This window comes from Propithecus coquereli, unplaced genomic scaffold, assembly GCF_000956105.1.
Source record: "Propithecus coquereli isolate 6110/MARCELLA unplaced genomic scaffold, Pcoq_1.0 Scaffold25, whole genome shotgun sequence".
Taxonomy (NCBI): Eukaryota; Metazoa; Chordata; class Mammalia; order Primates; family Indriidae; genus Propithecus; species Propithecus coquereli.
This window is the reverse complement of record NW_012148063.1, coordinates 7,081,752-7,096,534: the sequence shown is the minus strand read 5'-3', so window position 1 is coordinate 7,096,534 and position 14,783 is coordinate 7,081,752. Positions and strand designations below refer to the sequence as shown.

The following is a 14,783-nucleotide window of genomic DNA, read 5'->3' as shown; positions in this document are numbered from 1 at the left end:
TGGGAAAACTGGCCCTCTGCATGAAGAAAAACAAAACCGAATCCCTGCTTAATTCCACATACCAGCGGGCTCCACTTCCAGGGGGATTAAAGTCCCAAATGTGGAAGGCAAAACTAAAAAGTTAAGAGAAGAAAATAAAGGAGAATATCTTTCTGAAATGAGGGAGAAAAAATACTTCTAAAACTGAATGTTAAAAACATAAAGCTATAAGGCAAAAAACTTAATGAATTCCATTACGAAGAACCTCGTTAACAAAATTAATACAGCTGACAGGGAAAATATTTGCAGTATCTAAAACTGACAGGAATTAACAGCTAGAAAATGTATGAAACGCTTGCAAATCAATGAGAAAACCCCAATGGAAATATAGGCAAAGGAATCAAACGGTTTCCAAATGAGAAAATCCAAAAGGCGAACAAATATAGAAATGCACAAACATATTAGTACCCAGAGGAATGTAGATTAAAACAACAATAAGCTATTTTGTGCTTATCATCATGGTGCAAAATAAGCACGGTGGGAAATGCAAAGTGTGGCAGGAGGTGGAGACATGGGAGCCCTGCCTTGCTGGGGGAGGGTGGGCACAGGAGCCACTCTGGAAGGCAGTCAGGTTCTCTTTCAGTCCATTTCTATGTCCTCGTAGCTTTTGGCCTGGGACAATCTTGGTTTATGCCTCTTTTCCTCATGTAATTATTAATGTTGCCTCCCCCCTTTTTTTTTTGAGACAGAATCTCACTCTGTTGCCTGGGCTAGAGTGCCGTGGCATCAGCCCAGCTCACAGCAACCTCAAACTCCTGGGCTCAAGCGATCCTTCTGTCTCAGCCTCCCAAGTAGCTGGGACTACAGGCATGTGCCACCATGCCCAGCTAATTTTTTTCAATATGTTTTTAGTTGTCCAGCTAATGTTTTTCTATTTTTTTAATAGAGACAGGGTCTCACTCTTGCTCAGGCTGGTTTCAAACTCCTGAGTTCAAATGATCCACCCGCCTCGGCCTCCCAGAGTGCCAGGATTACCGGCGTGAGTCACCGCATCTGGCCAATAGTGCCCCCTTTTATTCTCTAAATTGTCCTTGTTTGGATGGCCACCTTCCTAAGGCCCAACAATTTCACTCATGGTTCTATGTCCCAGTAAAATTCTCAGGTCCAGAGAGACATGTAGGCAGGTGACCTTGGCAGTGGTGGTGGTAGGAGTTGGAGGTGACTTGAATGTCCACCCTGGGCAGGAGGACAGGTGAAATGCATGCATGAAGGATTATGCAGGTGTGAGAAGCAATGGATTTGATGAACCTATGGCAACATGGCTGGATAATTAGAGCAGCACTAAGTGGGGGAAGGAAGAATCAGAAGGAGATACATGACCTTATAGCATGTATACAAATTGAAAGTATGTGTACACTAAACAATATACATTTTGTAGAAAATACGTATAAACAAAAAGATATATGTTAAGCACATTAGGATAATGGGGAAAGGAAAATGAGAATAAAAAGGGGTGATTACAACATAAAGAGCTAGGGTTCAATTTGAATAGGTAGAATCTTCTACCAGAAGTCTTTGGAGATAAAGATTGAGTTGAGTCGGCCAGTGCTGCATCTTGATTGCTACTGTTTGCTGAGAGCTCTCAGTGTTAGAGGAAGTTACAAAAGAAACAATCCTAATTCACTCAGCCACACTGATGCAATAAAAATGTTGACTGACATACAACCCCCCACTGCTAAATTGACCGGCTTAAAAAAAAAGTGTTGATTGAGCCCTGCTCTGTGTCAGACACTGAGGTAGACACCAGGGAATAAAGACAGATGTCTAGAAGGAACCATAACCAAGTTCCTGCCTTAAATGAAAACACTTTTACTAGTGAAAAAGTCTCTGATGTAACTAACCATAAACATTTGGGCCAAGTAAATCTAGCCTCAAACGCTTTGAGAGTCAGGACAGTGCTCAGAGAGAATGGAGTCACGTTCATTACTTAGGGCAGCATGATTCCTGAGCAATCTGTTAAGAAGGGAAAGACGGTTGCTGAAGCTGGGTATTCCTGATTGAAAAAAAGGGAGAGAAGTTGGAGAGAATGGAGATGCTTCGAGGGGCCCTGGGAGAGACAGGAATGAAAAGCAGTAAGAGGCATGTTTGGATAGAGCAGACTAGACTCTCTCAGATGTCGCAGGTATCAAAAATATTAAGATAAGAAGCCTTCCTGGTTGAGAGCTCCCTGAAGTCTTTAATTTTAGAAAGTTTTCATTTGTTTCAGGAGACCTTCAGAGAACCGGAGCACGAAATGTATGGCCCAAAACGTCACTTGGTGGACACGTGTGCCGCCCCGGAAGAGGCAGCCCTAGACCGCCACAGGTCGCCTTTGGGGAGCCAGGCCCCATAACTTGTACAGCTGGGAGGGGCAGAGCAGCCCTCGGGTGGCTGCCTCCTGAGAACGAGTGAGCGAAAGGGCTGGGCTTCAAGTGCGAGTTCTCCTTCCAAAGTCACCAATCCGACTGCAAGAATGGATGCCATCAGAGCTCTGAGCTTAGGGAGACTCACAAAACCCGGTTTGTCGACATTCCCGTCAGCTTCACCCCCAGCCGCCAGTTAGCACAGCCCCCACCGCCCAGAGGATGGCTGCCCCAGGAAATCCACTCTGAGACACAGAACAGCTTTTTGACTGTGGGAGCTGCTTTTCTTAAAAATAAACTCCAAAAGGAATGCAAGGCTGGGGGCAGTGGCTCACACCTGTAATCCCAGCACTCTGGGAGGCCGACGCGGAAGGATTGCTTGAGGTTGGGAGTTCAAGACCAGCCTGAGCTAGAGCAAGACCCTGTGTCTGCTAAAAGTAGAAGTATTAGCTGGGCATGGTGGCCTGTAGTCATGCATGCCTGTAGTCCCAGCTACTCGGGAGGCCAAGGCAGAAGGATCGCTTGAGCCCAGGAGTGTGAGGTTGCTGTGAGCTAGGCTGACGCCACGGCACTCTAGCCTAGTGAGACTCTCTAGTGAGACTCTGTCTCCAAAAAACAGAAAGAAAATCTCAGGAAATTCCTGCCGAAGGTCCCAGCTTTGCTGTAGGTAGATCCAGGAAGAGAAACACACTCTGAAAGGTTCGGTGTGCCTTCTGAAGAAGCAAGCTGCCGGGGGGGAATGGCAGAGACTGGTGATCTGTGTAGTCATTCTACTGACTCTGAACGGGTGTCACAGCCACAGCAACCAGGACTGGATGTGGACCCATCAGAGCAGCTTGCCAGTGGCCAGGTTGTGAACACTGCCAGCCTAGAAGCAAAACAGAACCCTGTTGGCAAGGGAATGTGCAGAAAACTGAAGCCACTCTTTCTTACTGAGTGACGAAACTGGGCAGAGAAAGGGGTTGGAGTGGATAGCTCAGGAGCCCGCCAGGGCAGACAGCACAGGTGGGCCTGCCAGGGAGGAGAAGCCATGGCCAACCCTTCAGGGTGTTGTGTCCACCACAAAGGAGGGGACGCCCCTTCCAAGTCTAAGGCCTTGAGTTACTAACAGTGACAATTCCCCAAATTGAAAATAAGACCACAGAAACTGCCTTTGTGTATGCACAAAGAATACCAGGGCTGTGAGGACGGGACCGCAGGCCAGCCTGCGTGTTTTCTGCCACACCTAGACACATGGCGGGCAGTCCCTGTCAGCAGTGTCACCTGAGAGAGTCAAGCATGCCCGGAATGACAGCACTTTGGAGCTTAGTGGGACATTGCCAATTGCCCGACTGAGCCCATGTATAAGGAAGATACTAAAACAGGTCTACGGAGCACGAGACAGAGGATGTGCCCACACCCAGCCTGCGGGTATATTTTGTCTGGTTTGAAGGACCTGAAAAATGTTTTTAACTCATTTGCCAACATTTAAGATTTGGGAAATTTCGTATCCATATTTCATCAGGAGTTTAGGCTTTACTTGAAAATTAGACAAGTGGCAGGACAGGGCCCCATGTTCCAGCATGGCAATAGCCACCAGTGGAAGCTGAGGGGTGGCAGCCTGCCCTCCGGTTAGCAAAGCCCCCCCAGCCTGCATGCTGCCGCTAGCATGCGCTGCTGCGGCGGCGTGGTTTGCACCTATGTGCCAACACTCACAGTTAATGGCGGGGCTGGGACCAGACCCAGACCTTACAGTTGCCCTTGGACTCCACCACCCAGCTGTCCATGCATTCCTGAATCACCCAAGGACCAGTCTGAGGAAGTGGCTGGGAATTGCAGCTTGGCCAAGGGACAAGGCTGATCTCATGGAAATTCATGGGAAGTCTGGTAAAGCCCAAACATCCAAAGGCCAAATTTTAATTAAGTGTAAACTAGAGGGGCTTCATCTGTCTCTTCTTCCTTGTAGCTCGTTGCATGACAGGGATAGCTGCTCAACAAATATTTGTTGAACGAAGTACATGGTCTGTGTTTCAGCCTAGGGTAAAGCTTTGCTCAAGACATTATAAAGATGAAATCCAATCAGGTCAGGTAATATTCATCACGTGCTACAGAAACCGGTTTGCCCTGGTTATCAAAAGGCTTTTCAAAAATTTTGTTTTAATTAAAAGAAAGGTTTTTTTAAGTGCTAATTCTTCAGTTTACACATCAAATCTCTAGGATCCAGACATCTAAATGCTCGATGAAACATTGTCTTCCCTACAGAAAACACATGGTGTTCTGTGTTCAATTCAGTTCAATAAATATTTCCTGAGCCCCTATTATGTGCAAGGCTCTAGTAGGTACTGGAGATAGCAAGCCCCACAGACACTGGCCTTCCCTTTGAGGAGGTCGCAGTTTGAGCAGATAGCAATTCAAATGAATGCTAAATCCGTCTGTCATGCTGTGCACGTCAGCACATTACTGCTTTATTAAGGTAGGCTTTGGTAATTAAAAAAAAGGAAAAAAGGGAGGGATAGAGGGAGGGTAGGGAAAAGAAAAAAAGAAATTCATGATGATTTTTAAATGTTTATTGTTTATATTCTACAACTAAACATCTAATTAATATCTAATTTATAATATTTATGAAATTGTTTCACATAAGAGGATTTTTTTTCATATAATACATTAACCCTTGCATAGAGAAGACAGAGCAACTTTAAAATAGTGATTGTTTCCTGGGAAGAGTTAGGCAGGCTTCAGTTTATCTATAGTGTTTATTTCTTTTTCTTTTTTTTTTTAAGAGATGGGGGTCTCACTCTGTCACCCCAGGCTGTAGTGGAGTGAGCCACTACTCCTCCCGAGCAGCTGGGATTACAGGTGAGCCACTGCACCTTGCCTTTTTCTTTTTTTAAAAACTGAAGATAGGGGGCTGGGTGTGGTGGCTCATGCCTGTAATCCTGGCACTTTGGGTGGCAGAGGCGGGAGGATCACTTGAGGCCAGGAGTTTGAGACCAGCCTGAGCAAAAGCAAGACCTCTTCTCTACACAAAAATAGAAATATCAGCCGAATGGAGTGGTGGCTCGTGCCTGTAGTCCAAGCTACTCGGGAGCCTGAGGCAGGAGGATCACTTGAGCCCAGGAGTTTGAGGTTGCAGTGAGCTATAGTGATGCCACGGCACTCTAGCCTCAGAGTGAGACCCTGTCTCAAACAAAACAAAACTGAAGATAATGAGATAAAATAGTACCATTTGGTAAATCCAGATAGTGAGTACATGGTACTCACTGGGCCTGCTTTCTCTGTAAAATGAGAGTTGTCTATTGAATTATCTCCTGAAGATCTAAAATATTTTATAATTGAAAAAAATTACAAAATAACATGTTTTTTGGTAGTAGATAGCAGACATAAATCCCTTTCTGGAGAAAACCATCACTACAAACATCAATCATGCCCCGGGCTGTACTCCATGTCCTCAGGGCTCCTGAGGACCATCCTGCACACCTGTCCCCAGTGGCTGCCCTTCTGAGTCGCCTGCTCTGCACAAGTTCTGCCTATTCACTGTCAAGCGTCACTTCCTACTGCTGTCAGAGCGTCTGAGTGTACCCTGCCCCCTCTCTCCTAATCTGCTGTGCCCTGGGAAAGCAACTAGTCAAACTCGTTAGAACCTCAATGAAAACTGGATTTAATAAACTTGAAGGGAAAGCTAGAAAGATTCTAAATACATGAATCCTTTTTTTTTTAACATCTGGTTTTTGATGGTGTTTTGCACAGCTGGACACTGTTTTTGCACAGTTGCTAGATAAAAGACTTCTAGGTAAGTAAAGTACCTCATGGTTAGCAACCCAGCAGACAGCTGTGAGGTTTACAGGAAAGAAAACTAACCTGAGTACCCTGGGGATGGGGCTAACTAGCAGTCTTTGTCCATTTGTTTATTCAACAAATATTTATTGCACATCTATTATACTACGCACCCGGCACCGTTTCAGCTGCTCAGGGCCCAGCAGTGAACAAGACAGACAGGAGCTTCAATTCTTATAAGGAAGACAGCAAATAGCAGGCAAGACCATTGCAGAGTGGTGAGTGCTCTGAAGGCACTGCGGATGACAAGGAGGCCGAGAGAGTGCACTGGAAGGTGGCACTTTGCAAGGCAGGTGGGGAAGTGCTCTTGGAGGAGCGTGCATTTCAGCAAAGACCTGGACGATGAGAAAAGGCCAGGCTGGCAGAGACCGGAGATGTGCCTTCCGGGTGAGGGAACATCAAGCATGAGACCCTGAGGCAGGAATGGGGCTGATGTGTTCCCAGAGTGAGCTCAAGTTCGGGGAGAGTGATAGAGTGAGGGACTGGAGACGCAGATGCACGCAGGACATACCCCAGACCTGGGGCTGGCGGGTCTGCTGGATGCTTAGGGGAGTGGGATGAAATGGGGTGGAGGGAAAGAGAGGAATTAAAGCTGATTTCTAGCACGGCGCATCATGGAACTCTCTGCCAAGAACGGCAAAGCTGAGAGGGGGCAGTTCTGGAACAGTCAAGAACGCTGGAGACACCAGGTACACAGTTGCTGGGGGAGAGGTCAGGGCTGCAGACGTGACTAAAGCCTTGGGATGGGAGAGGGATGACCTAGGAGGAACACATACAGAGATAAGTGCTAGGGAGGACCCTGGAGGACGGACAGAGGAGAAGACACTTCAACCCTCCAAACAGAATGTGCCCCAGGGGAGTGGTTAAAGGCTGCTTAGGACAAAGGTCAGATGAGGCAGCGAAGTTTGGCCCCTGGATTCAGCAAGATGGGGTAATCTTGACAAGAGAATGCAGGCATGAGGACAATTAATTTAATCTCACTGGGCCTGCTTTCTTTTTAAAATGAGAGTATGCAAATAGATAAGGTTTAAGGTCCCTTCTACCACCTCATCATACTACATGCTTTTTTTTTTTTTTTTGAGACAGAATCTTTCTCTGTTTGTTGCCCAGGCTAGAGGGCCATGGCTTCAGCCTCGCTCACAGCAACCTCAAACTCCTGGGCTCAAGTGATCCTGCCTCAGCCTCCCGAGTAGCTGGGACTACAGGCGTGTGCCACCATGCCTGACTAATTTTTTCTATTTTTAGTTGCCCAGCTAATTTCTTTCTATGTTTAGTAGAGACAGGGTCTCACTTTTGCTGAGGCTGGTCTCAAACTCCTGACCTCAAGCTGTCCTCCCCCTCAGCCTTATACTACATGGTGTTAAACTGGAGAAACATTTTTTCAAAAAAAGAGAAAAAATGATCGGGGATAAAAAAACTATTACAAAGGAAGGTATGCTATTTGAGAGTTTATTAGCCAAACAAGTTGTGTGGTCATTAGTACTCTTTTACATAAAAATTATTAAGGACATTTATACAAATTATTAAATAAGCCAAGGGAACAATTAAAATAGAACAGCTAATGGCCAAAATTCTTCTTAATAGACCCAAATTATATAAGGTGTACCATCAAAATAGCACCAAGAGACTCTTTCTAGTTCATTGTCCTGTAAAGATCCTTAAAAATAGCTTCTGAACACGATGTGTATTTGTACACAGCTGAGTGGCCACCTATCAGGTAGTTGAGTCCTTAGTTGTTCCTGTGTTCTCTCACCCACTCTGAAAGGACCGGTCACCCTTCCAGAGGTCAAAAAGGAATATAAAATGATATCAGGAATTTGCATATTGAGTTCTTGGAACTTTATAAGATTCCCTGAAATGTTTATTTCTCTGTAGCTATCATCTCAGCCAATGAAAAGCTTATCCTAATATTATGTTTAAAATAAATATTTCGGACCCACAAAGAGGTAGAAAGGAGGCTATGAAGGACACCTGTGAACCACCTTGCACCTGAGTAAGCTATTACCAATGCAGAACCTCCCTGGAGCTTCTCTAATCGCATCATCTCCCTGTCCTCCAGATACAGTCACTGTCTTAAATTTTCACTCAAGTTATTAAGTGCTGAAAAATAACCCAAATCCTTGTTTTGCCAAGACTACTCTTTATATATTTCCCTATTGCCTATTGACTGCTCTTTTGAAGTGACTGCAGTTAGAGATTGTTATACTGTTTGTGAACTTTGTTTAAATTGGTTGAGATTAACCTGGCACCAGCGTGGAGACAGGCTCCAAGGTGGTTTGATAGGAAGCCTGTGTATCAGGGATGTGACTGCTCTGTGTGCAACGGTTCTAGTCCTTGGCATTGTTTCTAAAGCTCCTGGGAGGGCTGCCCTCCCTCAGTTTCATTTAACCTTGCATGAAGAACTCCAAGCAAGTTACCAAGAGCCTTTCGCCAGGCTCATGAGGTAGACATACGATTACCTTCCTGTAACTGAAAAACTGAAATCTGAAATGAGGAGTCATTTAAGGTAAATAGCTAGACTACAGAGAGCAGGGAATAGTATCCAAGACTTCTGACTCCTGTGTTTCCTCACTTCCTTCCAAGGCATTGATTATCATGTTATTAACAAAATCATGACTTTCAAATACAGGGAAGGCTTCACAAAAGAAGGGTGAAGAGAAAGGCAAGGTAAATAACACTTGTTAAAGTCCTGCCATATCATAAGTCAGTGGTTCTCAAATTTTGGTATACATCAGAACTACCTGGGGACTTGTTAAAGACGTAGATTCCCAGGGTCCACTTTAGACTGACTGAGCCATAATTCCTAGAGAAGGGCTGAGTAATCCTAATGCATACTCAAGCTTCAATACAAATACAACTGGAGTTCAGTTTTCTCTGTGTGTTGGGGGGAGGGGTTTAGGTTCTAAAGGCAGATAAAAATAAGTTACCCTTGGAAAATTCTCCTTAAAACGCTCATAAGGTAGAGTATAAATTTTTTGGGTGGGGGGAGAAGAGAACCCTGTACAGTAACATATGTGAACTGAAATGTGTATGATTACAAATAAGGAATGCCTGTGCAAAATAGGACTTTTATATATACATTTTAACTTATGCAAGAAAGACTCCGGCCGTTGTCCCTTGGTATCCTCTGGGGATTGGTTCTAGGACTCACTCGGATACCAAAATCCTCAAGATGCTCAAGTCCCTAATACAAAATTGCATAGTTCTATGCGATCCTCTCGTATACTTTAAACCATCTCTAGATACTAAATATTATACAAATGGTTGTTACACTATATTCTGTATTGGCTTTTTATTAGCATCTTTTATCGTTATGTTGTTTTGGGGTTTTTTTCCAAATATTTTTGATCCAAGGTTGGTTGAATCCTCGCATGTAGAACCCGCAGATACAGAAGGCTGATTATACATATAAGTGGAGAAAGTTAAGTGCTCACATTACATGAGTCCGTAACACAAGAATACCATGAAATACATATCACCATCTCCATTGTACAGATGAAGAGATGGAAGCTCAGTCAGGCTGAGAGACCTGCCACAAGTGACCAGCTTGGAAGTGAAGAAACCAGAATTCAGACTTAGCTCTGTATGCTTCTAAAATCTGTCATCTTTTCATTTTTACCATACCACCACAGGGGAAATGCCGTTTCATTTTGCAGCATTCCCCCGAAGGGTAAAGTTCAGAAATGCTCTAGAAGGTCTTAGGCCTTTGCTATTTCAAACACCCAATTTAGAAGACAATATACTTTAAAGTGAGCATGATAAAAATTAGATTAGAGGCATATCCTATCACAGTCAGGAACCAAAACTGGTTAACAAGGTTCTAGGCAGTGATAAGACAGTGGAGGTAGGGTGTCTTAAGGAATTACTGTGTTTAGTCTGAAACGTTATCATTGTAGGTTACTTAAATATCTTTCATAGTTTCCTTTCTACTGAAGTTACCATTATATCTTCATTTTAATAAAAAAGGAATTCAGTCTTTCATAGGTTAGCAGACTTGCCCGAATAGAGGTCAAAATCTCAAAAAAAGGCCTCCCTCCTTGCCCTGACCCTGGCAAATGCCCTGGATCTGCACCTGGGAGAAGGTTACAGGGTTGCCCAAGCAGCAGTTTGCTCCTATGACACGTTTAGGCATTACTATGAGCCCAGGCTGTGCTAAGCACTTTGCATGCATGATCTCATCTAACCTTTACAAGTTTATGTAGGAGGTGCACTAGCAAGTCCATTCTACAAACTGGGAAACTGAGTCTTGGAGAGTTTGGAACTTTGCCCAAAGTCACTGGTTACTCTTTCTACCAGGATAGATGTGAGTGGTTACTACGTGCCAGGTTCCGTTCTAGGCATCTTACGTGTATCAACTCATCTAATTCCTATCACAACCCTATGAAACAGGTGCCATAATTATGCCGTTTTATAGTCGAGAAAACTAAAGCAGAAAGGATACAATCAACTCGCCTAGCTCACACGGGGAGTTAGTGGTAAACCCAAGAAAGAAATTCAGGAGCTCTGGTCTCAACCTTTAGCCAACATCTCAATCACCTGGAGGGCGTGTTGATATACTGATTGTTCCATCTAGCCCTAGAATTTCTGAATCCCTAGGCTGGAACAGCACCTGATCCCACTTCTCCAGCTTCCCAAGTAATGCTGATACTGCTCATCTGGGACTTTGAGAACCACTGCTCTAGAGGGAACGCTTTCAATCATCACCGCGCAAAAAATTCTACTGACCACCAAAGTACATCATGTGTTTTGTGTGCTTTTAAAATTGCTCCAGAGAACTATTAGTGGGGGGCGGGGGAGGAAACCACCTAGAATTTCCGAGAAGGCTCCTGAAGCATTTTGCCAAATACAAGGAGGCCACAAAGCAGTCCCTTAGCCAGAGCACACGGCAACGGGGCAATGGCGCGTATCTCTCAGAGGAAGTAGGGGGCTGGGCGAGCCCGACACGTGCGTCGGAGCTCGGCTGCCACATCCTGCCGCCCCAGCGCCGCGTTCTCAGAAGCGGGCTTCGGGGGGGCCCAGGACAACCGAGGCAGCGCCACCTCTAACGGCCAGCGATTCTCCCGCGGCCGCCCGCCCCTTCAGATTTGCATTTCCTTTATTTCCCTCAGTCCAATGTGTAACAAACAACCTCGCACTTTACACTCCGCTCAGGAGAAGAACCCGATTCCCCAAAGTTCTCTAAGGGCAAGGGGACAGGCGGCGGGAAGGGCCAGGTCTTCAAGATGGAGCAACCGCGCCGGGCAGGGCGCGCTGCTGCCATCTTGGCCCGGGCGCACCTCGCAGGTCGGGCTGGCGCGGGGAGCGGGGCGGGGCGAGAGGGGCGCGGCCCCGGGACCCCGCCCCGCCGGGGCCTCTCGGGAGCGCGGGCCGCGGCGCGCGGGGCAGACGCTCGGATCGCCAGGAGCGCACCGGGTACCGCAGGCGCCGCGGGTGAGCAGGGCGCGCGGGCGGAGGGGCCGGGCCGGGCGGGTTCGCGCCGCGCGCTCCGCGGGGCCGGAGGCCGGGGCTCCTCGACTGCTGGGCGGGGCGGGCCGGGTGGAGGGGCAGCTGCGCGCGGGCCCGGGCGGGCGGCCTGGGGGAAGCCGGGCTTGGGGTCCCCGCGGGGCCGACGCGCTGGGCAGGTGGAGCTGAACCTGCCCGCGCAGTTCCTCTTCCCACGCTAGCCCCGGGTCCCCTCCTGAAGTAAAAGCCGAGCCCAGGTGCGTGGACGCGCTCCCGCTCCGCCCCTCGGCGGGTCCGGGCGGTTACAATTTTTAAAAAGTGTTTCTCAAAGGTTCGACGGTTGCGGTTTCAGCCCTGGGGCAACGGTTGCTACACAAAGTGAAACTTGCTCTGTGCTCAGCCCCTCGCGGGCTTCCGGCAGCCCCGAGAAGTACCTCAGCGGGGTCCGGCCCGCGGCCCCTGCCCGGCGCCCCCTCTTCCTCGGCCCCTTCCCGACCCAGTGCCCCCTCTTCCCGGGCGCGGCCGGGAGCCTCTCCCCAGCCCCGCGCCCCCTCTTGCCCCGCCCCGCCGGGGGCCCCGCCCGGCCCGCGCCCCCTCCCCTCGGGCCGCGCGGCGGGCGGGGCGGTGACTCAGCCCGGGCGGGCCGGTTCTTAAGCGGGCGCGGGGCGGGCGCCGAGGGCTGCGCCGCGCTCTAAGGCTCAGCTGTGCCTGCAGGTGAGGAGAACCGTCTCGGCTGCTGCTGGAGAGTCGTGTTTCCAGGGAACTGAGGAAACCATCAGGAACCGAAGATGCCGAAACCAGTAAGTGGCCGGGTTCCTGGGCCGGGTCGGGTGCGTCCGGCCGTATTTCCTGGGGAGTCACCTGCGCGAGGCGTGGAGCCGCGCTTTCTAAACGGCTGAGAGCGCTGGAATAGCGCGTCGTCGCCCCTCTTTGTTACTTGCCCACCCTTTTGCGGAACGCTAAGAAAACAAGATTTTGATGCTTTTCTCTCCACAGTTGTCTTTGTGAGCACCCTCCCCAGTAGTTTATGGTCTTTCCTAAAAACCAGAGGCCCATTTTTTACACCTCTGTTTTAAATGTGTATGCTAATACAACTTTGAAGTTTCTTAAAAAGTCCAGATCGCAGGGAGACTCAGGTGGCTTCCGACCATGTACACCAGCTCTCAGAGCTCCTTCAAATGTGGGAAACCAGATGCAGCCCACATCCCCCAGGGGCGATTTGAGGGGCATTCGGAAGAGGAGACCTTGGCTTTCTGAAGCTGCCTTTCAGCTTCGTTACGGTCGTTTTCCACCAGGCCGGTGAAGCCATAGCCTGTTAACTAGGAACTTTGCTGGTTGTAGCAGGATTTCTATCTCTGAGAGTTACCAATGGACTCGAATTGCAGATGAAGGCAGCCCGAGGGGTTGGAGCTCTTTTTCGGTCAGCTGTTTAAAATGCTGCTGTGCCTGCACCCTTGTCCCGTGGAATCTGATTGCGTTGATTGCTGGCCAGGCCTGGGGAGTTGTAAGACCAGGGCAGGTTCTTCGTGACTGGCAGTTCTTAGAAAACTGTATATATTCTACCTGCTTTAACACTGGCGACTAGACACCGGGGAGAGGGATTCACATTTTTTTAATCGAGTTTTGAATCACAATAGACAGACTATCAGGATTCGTTAAAAATTGCAGTTGAAGATACGTAGGGAATTTATTTCTGTTTTTTCAAATAAGTTGGTTCTGTAATCAAGGCCTGCGTGCTTTTTCCTATGTTCTCTTAAAGAAGTTCTTTATTAGAGGTCTTTACTGTTATTGTTAAAGAAATGACTCTATTAATATGGTAATAGATTCAGAAGCCAATATGGTTTTTGCCTAAGTTATATTATTTCATTCATGATGCAGAATATTTTTTTCCTATACAAATTCTTTAAATTTCAAACTTAAAAGTTACACCCGACATCCAGGCTTTGTAGTGCCTGTGGTATGAAACTGACCTAAATACAGCCCCTTACCCTGGGCTCAGTATAGCGGTATGCAGAGGATTGGTCAAGGGATTACTGTTCCTGGTGTGCTTTTCTTTATTTCACTAAAAGAAAAAATGCAGAGCTCAGCTGTTAAGATAGCACTCAGAAAAAAAGTCAGTAAGCACTCGCTACTTTTCCCAGTCGCTATTTTTCTTATTTTTCATAATTTCTTTTATGCTTTTTCTTTTTTATTGTGGTAAAATATACAATTTATCATCTTAACCGTTTTTTAGGTGTACAGTTCAGTGGCATTAAGTACATTCACATTGATGTGCTACCACCGTTGTCTCCAGAATGTGGTCATCCCAAACTGAAACTGTACCCATAAACACTAACTCCCCATTTGCCCCTCCCCTCAGCCCTTGGTAATCACCTTTTTACTTTCTACATCTGGGAAGCTGACTGCTTTAGGTACCTCACAGAGGCAGAGTCATAACAATATTTGTCATTTTGTGACAGTTTCATTTCCCATACCATATTGTTTTTAAGGTTCATCCATGTGGTATATATCAGAATGTCCTTCCATTTTAAGGCTCTCTTTTATTTCTTATGGCAGATATATTTTAATTTCATTTTGCTTTAAAGGTCTTTTGTGATGGAGCAGAACTTAAAAAATGCTTTGACATTTGACAAAGTGAAGATAGTTAAACTGCTAAGGAACGATCATAGCTGTCACCTCATATATTAGAGCCAGAGTCAGTTTTTGAAAGACTAAGTTTTGTGTAATATCTATGGTTACAATTTTCAAACTTTTTTGAGAGGTCTCCTTTTAGGTGAGTCATAACTGTCTGCTATGGGAAATTCCTCCCTGCCCCCCCTTTGGGGAGGGAGAGTCTTAGAGATAAAATAAAGACACTAATCCATTCTTTGTGTAGATTATATTAGGGCCATCCCACAGATCACTGAGAAGAGCTCAGAGCTTGCACATATTTGGATATGGCATTTCTAAGGCTGTTATAGAGAATATAGTTTGTTAGCTTTGTTTTGATTTGGGGGTTTTTTACTGCCTCAATAAATGTTAAAATGAAGCATCCACCAACAACTCTAAGGATGTGTCCTTTTAACAAAGGGTTATTGATTCTAATTATTCAAACCTAAGCTAAGAATGTTTTGTTAGCTAAGAATGTTAGGTGGCTTCCCTGGGATT

General features: G+C 46.6%; 1 protein-coding gene across 2 annotated transcripts in view; it reads left to right on the top strand.

Moving 5' to 3' along the window:
- Window positions 1-11,564: 11,564 nt before the first annotated feature.
- EZR (ezrin) overlaps window positions 11,565-14,783 on the top strand; it is a 51,347-nt gene continuing 48,128 nt past the window's right edge. The window contains exons 1-2 of one of the 2 annotated variants that reach the window (XM_012646823.1): window positions 11,565-11,624; window positions 12,351-12,436. In XM_012646823.1, coding sequence (XP_012502277.1) covers window positions 12,425-12,436 — 12 coding nt within the window. In that variant the 5' untranslated portion in view covers window positions 11,565-11,624; window positions 12,351-12,424. Of the gene's footprint in view, window positions 11,625-12,322; window positions 12,437-14,783 lie in introns of those variants that run through there. The other variant, XM_012646822.1, reaches the window with a different exon arrangement.